Source organism: Heptranchias perlo, chromosome 31 (assembly GCF_035084215.1).
Source record: "Heptranchias perlo isolate sHepPer1 chromosome 31, sHepPer1.hap1, whole genome shotgun sequence".
NCBI lineage: Eukaryota > Metazoa > Chordata > Chondrichthyes > Hexanchiformes > Hexanchidae > Heptranchias > Heptranchias perlo.
This window is the reverse complement of record NC_090355.1, coordinates 36,885,478-36,893,967: the sequence shown is the minus strand read 5'-3', so window position 1 is coordinate 36,893,967 and position 8,490 is coordinate 36,885,478. Positions and strand designations below refer to the sequence as shown.

General features: G+C 56.7%; 1 protein-coding gene across 1 annotated transcript in view; it reads right to left on the bottom strand.

Moving 5' to 3' along the window:
- The window catches only part of LOC137300363 (sarcosine dehydrogenase, mitochondrial-like), an 86,355-nt gene that overhangs the window by 31,886 nt on the left and 45,979 nt on the right, over nucleotides 1-8,490 (bottom strand). The window contains exons 12-13 of the mRNA XM_067969447.1: nucleotides 4,021-4,134; nucleotides 84-222 (exon numbers count right to left, since the gene is read on the bottom strand). Of these exons, the coding sequence (XP_067825548.1) occupies nucleotides 84-222; nucleotides 4,021-4,134 (253 nt within the window). The remainder of the gene's footprint in view (nucleotides 1-83; nucleotides 223-4,020; nucleotides 4,135-8,490) is intronic.

Genomic DNA, 8,490 nt, shown 5'->3' with positions numbered 1-8,490 from the left:
TCTGAGAGACTGTTATAACTGAGAGAGGGATGTTACGTACAATTCCTGAACAACGTATAAAGAACACAGAGAGCCGTCATTACCTATCGACGTGCTGACATCAGCAGAAAACAGCCAATCCGCTGCCTTTTTAGCATCCGGACCCACCAGGTAGAATTTCCCGAAGTACGACATGTCGAAGACCGCGGCCGTGTTCCTGCAGGTTACGCACTCGAACTTAATCTGCATAACACAGAACAAGGTAAACCAGCATCCTGATATCCCCAAGGCACTAATGGCTGGACCCAGGGAGCAATGTCCAGCTCCCCAGGGAGCAATGTCCAGCTCCCCAGGCGTATCTGCTACAAACTAAATCCTACAGACCCCACAGTGCCAGGTCCAGTTACCCTCAGTACCATGGGTGAGGGGGTGGGGAAATCAGGCAGCATTCCCAGTCTGGATCAGTGAGGATGGAGGAGTCCGGGAGAGGGAGCAGGAGCAGGACCAGGAGAGGGAGAAGCACCGAGAGAGGGAGAGGGAGAGGGACTGGGAGAGGGAGAGAGAGAGGGAAAGGGAGAGGGAACGAGAGAGGGAGAGGGAGAGGGACGGGAGAGGGAGAGGGACCGAGAGAGGGAGAGGGACCGAGAGAGGGAGAGGGAACAAGAGAGGGAGAGGGAGAGGGACCGGGAGAGGGAGAGGGAGAGGGACCGAGAGAGGGAGAGGGAGAGGGACCGGGAGAGGGAGAGGGACCGGGAGAGGGAGAGGGACCGGGAGAGGGAGAGGGACCGGGAGAGGGAGAGGGAGAGGGACCGGGAGAGGGACCGGGAGAGGGAGAGGGAGAGGGACCGGGAGAGGGAGAGGGAGAGGGACCGGGAGAGGGAGAGGGAGAGGGACCGGGAGAGGGACCGGGAGAGGGAGAGGGAGAGGGAGAGGGAGAGGGAGAGGGAGAGGGAGAGGGACCGGGAGAGGGAGAGGGAGAGGGACCGGGGAGAGGGAGAGGGAGAGGGACCGGGAGAGGGACCGGGAGAGGGAGAGGGAGAGGGACCGGGAGAGGGAGAGGGAGAGGGACCGGGAGAGGGAGAGGGACCGGGAGAGGGACCGGGAGAGGGAGAGGGAGAGGGACCGGGAGAGGGAGAGGGACCGAGAGAGAGAGAGGGACCGGGAGAGGGAGAGGGACTGGGAGAGGGAGAGGGACCGGGAGAGGGACCGGGAGAGGGAGAGGGAGAGGGACCGGGAGAGGGAGAGGGACCGAGAGAGAGAGAGGGACCGGGAGAGGGAGAGGGACTGGGAGAGGGAGAGGGACTGGGAGTGGAGAGGGAGAGGGACCGGGAGAGGGAACGAGAGAGAGAGAGGCAGAGGGACCGGGAGAGGGACCGGGAGAGGGAGAGGGACCGGGAGAGGGAGAGGGACCGAGAGAGGGAGAGGGACCGGGAGAGGGAGAGGGACCGGGAGAGGGAGAGGGACCGGGAGAGGGAGAGGGACCGGGAGAGGGAGAGGGACCGGGAGAGGGAGAGGGAGAGGGAGAGGGAGAGGGAGAGGGAGAGGGACCAGAACCGGAACCGTAACCAGAAGAGAGAGGGAAAGGGAGTGGGAGAGGGAGAGGGAAAGGGAGTGGGAGAGGGACCAGGAGAGGGAGAGGGACCGGGAGAGGGAGAGGGACCGGGAGAGGGAGAGGGACCGGGAGAGGGAGAGGGACCGGGAGAGGGAGAGGGACCGGGAGAGGGAGAGGGACCGGGAGAGGGACCGGGAGTGGGAGAGGGACCGGGAGAGGGAGAGGGACCGGGAGAGGGAGAGGGACCGGGAGAGGGACCGGGAGTGGGAGAGGGACCGGGAGAGGGGACCGGGAGTGGGAGAGGGAGAGGGAGAGGGAGAGGGACCGGGAGTGGGAGAGGGAGAGGGACCGGGAGAGGGAGAGGGACCGGGAGAGGGAGAGGGACCGGGAGAGGGAGATGGACCGGGAGAGGGACCGGGAGTGGGAGAGGGACCGGGAGAGGGACCGGGAGTGGGAGAGGACCGGGAGTGGGAGAGGGACCGGGAGTGGGAGTGGGAGAGGGAGAGGGAGAGGGAGAGGGAGTGGGAGAGGACCGGGAGAGGGAGAGGGACCGGGAGTGGGTGCAGAAGCGGGAGTGGGAGTGGGAGAGGGAGAGGGAGTGGGAGAGGGACCGGGAGTGGGAGTGGGAGAGGGAGAGGGAGAGGGAGTGGGAGAGGGACCGGGAGTGGGAGTGGAGAGGGAGAGGGAGAGGGAGTGGGAGAGGGACCGGGAGAGGGAGAGGGACCGGAGTGGAGAGGGACCGGGAGAGGGAGAGGGACCGGGAGAGGGAGAGAGAGAGGGAAAGGGACCGGGAGTGGGAGAGGGACCGGGAGTGGGAGAGGGACCGGGAGAGGGAGAGGGAGAGGGAGAGGGACCGGGAGTGGGAGAGGGACCGGGAGAGGGAGAGGGAGAGGGAGAGGGACCGGGAGAGGGAGAGGGACCGGGAGTGGGTGCAGAAGCGGGAGTGGGAGAGGGACCGGGAGTGGGAGTGGGAGAGGGAGAGGGAGAGGGAGAGGGAGAGGGAGTGGGAGAGGGACCGGGAGAGGGAGAGGGAGAGGGACCGGGAGTGGGAGAGGGACCGGGAGAGAGAGGAGGACCGGGAGTGGGTGCAGAAGCGGGAGTGGGAGAGAGGGACCGGGAGTGGGAGTGGGAGAGGGAGAGGGAGAGGGAGAGGGAGAGGGAGAGGGAGAGGGAGAGGGAGAGGGACCGGGAGAGGGAGAGGGAGAGGGACCGGGAGAGGGAGAGGGACCGGGAGTGGGTGCAGAAGCGGGAGTGGGAGAGGGACCGGGAGTGGGAGTGGGAGAGGGAGAGGGAGAGGGAGAGGGAGAGTGAGTGGGAGAGGGACCGGGAGAGGGAGAGGGAGAGGGACCGGGAGTGGAGAGGGACCGGGAGAGGGAGAGGGAGAGGGAGAGGGACCGGGAGTGGGAGAGGGACCGGGAGTGGGAGAGGGGGTGGGTTCCACTCTGACATCTTTCACACAGCTGGTGTAATATGTGGCCCTGGAGAATGGGGGAACCCTGGGGAGGGGGGAGAGAGTCAGCACCTTCAGGGGAGGGGGGAGAGAGTCAGCACCTTCAGGGGAGGGGGAGAGAGAGTCAGCACCTTCAGGGGAGGGGGGGAGAGTCAGCACCTTCAGGGGAGGGGGGGAGAGTCAGCACCTTCAGGGGAGGGGGAGAGAGAGTCAGCACCTTCAGGGGAGGGGGGGAGAGAGTCAGCACCTTCAGGGGAGGGGGAGAGAGTCAGCACCTTCAGGGGAGGGGGGAGAGGGTCAGCACCTTCAGGGGAGGGGGGAAGATAGAGGAGTGACATTTAAAATCACTAAGAGTGGCCTGGATTGCAACGACTGGCTGGCGGACTTTGGCCTCTCCGTCCATGTCTCCCCCACTGTCTCCCCCACAATTGTCTCTTTTGCGGTCTTGGCCCCACCTGTACCACTCTCCCCCATGTGTGTCCACACCTCCCTTTCTTTGTTTCACTCTCCCCTCCGTGTCTGTCTGTCTCTCCCTCTCCCCTCCGTGTCCGTCTGTCTCTCACTCTCCCCTCTGTGTCTGTCTGTCTCTCCCTCTCCCCTCCGTGTCCGTCTGTCTCTCACTCTCCCCTCCGTGTCCGTCTGTCTCTCCCTCTCCCCTCCGTGTCCGTCTGTCTCTCACTCTCCCCTCTGTGTCTGTCTGTCTCTCCCTCTCCCTCCGTGTCCGTCTGTCTCTCACTCTCCCCTCCGTGTCCGTCTGTCTCTCACTCTCCCCTCCGTGTCCGTCTGTCTCTCCCTCTCCCCTCCGTGTCCGTCTGTCTCTCCCTCTCCCTCCGTGTCCGTCTGTCTCTCACTCTCCCCTCCGTGTCCGTCTGTCTCTCACTCTCCCCTGGTAAGTGGAGAGTTAATAAATGTACGAAAGCATCTGATTGGTTCAGGACTGTGCAGACTCTGATTGCTCACCTTGCTGATGTGGATTTTTTTCATGAGTGACCGTATTTGAAGCAAACTTCCCTGAACACTGGAGACCACTCACACTTACCTTGTCATGGTGCGGTGGGAAATCGAAGGTGTACTCATCTCGCAGCAGCTGATTATACGAGTAATTCTCATGCCGTTTGTTGCCATAAGCACCGTAATAATCGTAATCCAGAACCTAGAGCAGAGAGAGTGACAATAGGACAGAAAGATCAATAACAAGAGAGAACCAGGCTGAATATAGAAAGTTCAGAGAGGAAGTGAAAAAGGAAATAAGAGGGGCAAAGAGAGAGTATGAGAACAGACTGGCGACCAACATAAAAGGGAATCCAAAAGTTGTCTTCAGGCTGTAAACAGTAAACGGGTGGTAAGAGGAGGGGTGGGGCCGATTAGGGACCATAAAGGAGATCTACTCATGGAGGCAGAGGGATGGCCAAGGTACTAAATGAGTACTTTGCATCTGTCTTTACCAAGGAAGAAGATGCTGCCAGAGTCTCAGTAAAGGAAGATATAGTTGAGATACTGGATGGGCTAAAAACTGATAAAGAGGAGGTACTAGAAAGGCTAGCTGTACTTAAAGTAGATAAGTCACCCGGCCCGGATGGGATACATCCTAGGTTGCTGAGGGAAGTAAGGGTGGAAATTGTGGAGTTTCTGGCCATAATCTTCCAAACATCCTTAGATACGGGGGGTGGTGCCAGAGGACTGGAGAATTGCAAATGTTACACCCTTGTTCAAAAAAGGGTGTAAGGATAAACCCAGCAACTACAGGACAGTCAGTTTAACCTCAGTGGTTGGGGAAACTTTTAGAAACGATAATCCGGGACAGAATTAACAGTCACTTGGACAAGTGTGGATTGATTAGGGAAAGCCAGCATGGATTTGTTAAAGGCAAATTGTGTTTAACTAACCTGATAGAGTTTTTTGATGAGGTAACAGAGAGGGTCGATGAGGGCAATGCGGTGGATGTGGTGTATATGGACTTTCAAACGGCGTTTGATTAAGTGCTGCAGAAAAGGCTTATCATCAAGATTGAAGCCCATGGAATAAAGGGGGCAGTAGCAACATGGATACAGAATTGGCTAAGGGACAGGAAAGAGAGAGTAGTGGTGAACGGTTGTTTTTCGGACTGGAGGGAGGTGTACAGTGGTGTTCCCCAGGGGTCGGTGCTGGGACCACTGCTTTTCTTGATATATATTAATGACTTGAACTTGGGTGTACAGGGCACAATTTCAAAATTTGCAGATGACACAAAACTTGGAAGGATAATGAACAGTGAGGAGGATAGTGATAGACTTCAAGAGGATATAGACAGGCTGAGTCATGGGCGGACACGTGGCAGATGAAATTTAACGCAGAAAAATGTGAAGTGATGTGTTTCGGTAGGAAGAATGAGGAGAGGCAAAATAAACTAAAGGGCACAATTCTAAAAGGGGTACAAGAACAGAGAGATCTGGGGGTGTATGTGCACAAATCTTTGAAAGTGGCAGGGCAGGTTGAGAAAGTGGTTAAAAAAGCATACGGGATCCTGGACTTTATAAATAGAGGCAGAGAGTACAAAAGTATGGAAGTCATGATGAACCTTTATAAATCACTGGTTCGGCCACAACTGGAGTATTGTGTCCAGTTCTGGGCACCGCACTTTAGGAAAGATGTGAAGGCCTTAGAGAGGGTGCAGAAGAGATTTACTAGAATGATTCCAGGGATGAGGGACTTTAGTTACGTGGATAGACTGGAGAAGCTGGGGTTGTTCTCCTTGGAACAGAGACGGTTGTGAGGAGATTTGATCGAGGTATTCAAAATCATGAAGGGTCTAGACAGAGTAGATAGAAAGAAACTGTTCCCATTGGTGGAAGGGTCAAGAACCAGAGGACATAGATTTAAGGTGATTGGCAAAAAAAACAAAGGTGACATGTGGGAAAACCTTTTTTACCCAGCGAGTGGTTAGGATCTGGAATGCACTGCCCGAGGGGGTGGTGGAGGCAGATTCAATCATGGCCTTCAAAAGGGAACTGGATAAGTACTTGAAAGGAAAAAATGTGCAGGGCTACGGGGATAGGGCGGGGGAGCGGGACAAGCTGGATTGCTCTTGCAGAGAGCCGTCGCAGACTCGATGGGCCGAATGGCCTCCTTCCGTGCTGTAACCTTTCTATAATTCCAAATGGGCAGAAAGAAACAGAGAGCGAGAGAGACAGACAAAGAGGCATACAAACACACCCCAATGGGGGACAGACAGCGAGGGAGACAGACAGACAGACAGACAGAGAGAGAGTGAGACAGACAGAGAGAGAGACACACAGAGACAGAGAGAGACACACAGAGACAGAGAGAGACACACAGAGACAGAGAGAGACACACAGAGACAGAGAGAGACACACAGAGACAGAGACAGATAGACAGATAGACAGAGAGAGAGAAACAGAAAGAGAGAGAGAAACAGAGAGAGAGACAGACAGACAGACAGACAGAGAGAAGGACAGAGAGAGAGAGAGAGGCAGGGAGAGAGATAGACAGACAGAGAGAGAGAGAGACAGACAGACAGACAGAGACAGAGAGAGAGACATACACACAGACTGGGAGAGACAGACAAGGAGAGAGACACACACACACAGACAGAGAGAGAGAGACAGAGCGAGATAGACAGGCAGAGAGAGCGAGAGAGCGAGAGAGAGAGAGGCAGAGAGAGAGAGAGAGGCAGAGCGAGAGAGAGAGAGAGGCAGAGCGAGAGAGAGCGAGAGAGAGAGAGGCAGAGCGAGAGAGAGAGAGGCAGAGCGAGAGAGAGAGAGAGGCAGAGCGAGAGAGAGAGAGGCAGAGAGAGAGAGAGAGAGAGGCAGAGAGAGAGAGAGAGGGGCAGAGCGAGAGAGAGAGAGAGAGGGGCAGAGCGAGAGAGAGAGGCAGAGCGAGAGAGAGAGAGAGAGAGAGGCAGAGCGAGAGAGAGAGAGAGAGAGGGGCAGAGCGAGAGAGAGAGAGGCAGAGCGAGAGAGAGAGAGAGGCAGAGCGAGAGAGAGAGAGGCAGAGCGAGAGAGAGAGAGAGAGGCAGAGCGAGAGAGAGAGAGAGAGGCAGAGCGAGAGAGAGAGAGAGAGAGAGAGGCACAGAGGGAGAGAGGCACAGAGCGAGAGAGAGACACAGAGCGAGAGAGAGACACAGAGCGAGAGAGAGACACAGAGCGAGAGAGAGACACAGAGCGAGAGAGAGACACAGAGCGAGAGAGAGACACAGAGCGAGAGAGAGACACAGAGCGAGAGAGAGACACAGAGCGAGAGAGAGAGACACAGAGCGAGAGAGAGAGACACAGAGCGAGAGAGAGAGAGAGACAGAGCGAGAGAGAGAGACAGAGAGACAGAGCGAGAGAGAGACAGAACAAGAGACAGACAGACAGACAGAGAGAGACACAGAGAGAGAGATACACACAGATAGGGAGAGACAGACAGAGAGACAGACAGAGAGAGACACACAGAGAGACACACACAAACAGAGAGAGAGAGCCAGGCAGAGAGAGAGAGACAGGCAGAGAGAGAGAGACAGAGAGAGACATACAGACAGAGAGAGACAGACAGAGAGAGACACAGAGAGAGAGACAGACAGACAGAGAGAGAGAGAGACAGGCAGAGACAGAGCAAGCGAGAGAGAGACAGAGAGAGACAGAGACAGAGACAGAGCGAGAGAGAGAGACAAAGCGAGAGAGAGAGACAGAGCGAGAGAGAGAGACAGAGCGAGAGAGAGAGACAGAGCGAGAGAGAGAGAGAGAGAGAGACAGAGCGAGAGAGAGAGACAGAGCGAGAGAGAGAGACAGAGTGAGACAGAGCGAGACAGAGCGAGAGAGAGAGACAGAGCGAGAGAGAGAGAGAGAGAGAGACAGAGCGAGACAGAGCGAGAGAGAGAGACAGAGCGAGAGAGACAGAGAGAGAGAGAGAGACAGAGAGAGAGAGAGAGAGCGAGAGCGAGAGAGAGAGACAGAGCGAGAGAGACAGAGCGAGAGAGAGAGACAGAGCGAGAGAGAGAGAGACAGAGCGAGAGAGAGAGAGACAGAGCGAGAGAGAGAGAGACAGAGCGAGAGAGAGAGAGACAGAGCGAGAGAGAGAGACAGAGCGAGAGAGAGAGAGACAGAGCGAGAGAGACAGAGCGAGACAGAGCGAGAGACAGAGCGAGACAGAGCGAGAGAGAACGAGAGAGAGAGAGAGACAGAGCGAGAGAGAGAGAGACAGAGCGAGAGAGAGTGAGAGAGAGAGAGACAGAGCGAGAGACAGAGCGAGAGAGAAAGAGCGAGAGAGACAGAGCGAGAGAGAGAGAGAGACAGAGTGAGAGAGAGAGAGAGACAGAACGAGAGAGAGAGACAGAACGAGAGAGAGAGACAGAGCGAGAGAGAGAGAGAGAGAGAGACAGAGCCGGAGAGAGAGAGAGAGACAGAGCGAGAGAGAGAGAGAGACAGAGCGAGAGAGAGAGAGAGAGACAGAGCGAGAGAGAGAGACAGAGTGAGAGAGAGAGAGACAGAGCGAGAGAGAGAGAGACAGAGCGAGAGAGAGAGAGACAGAG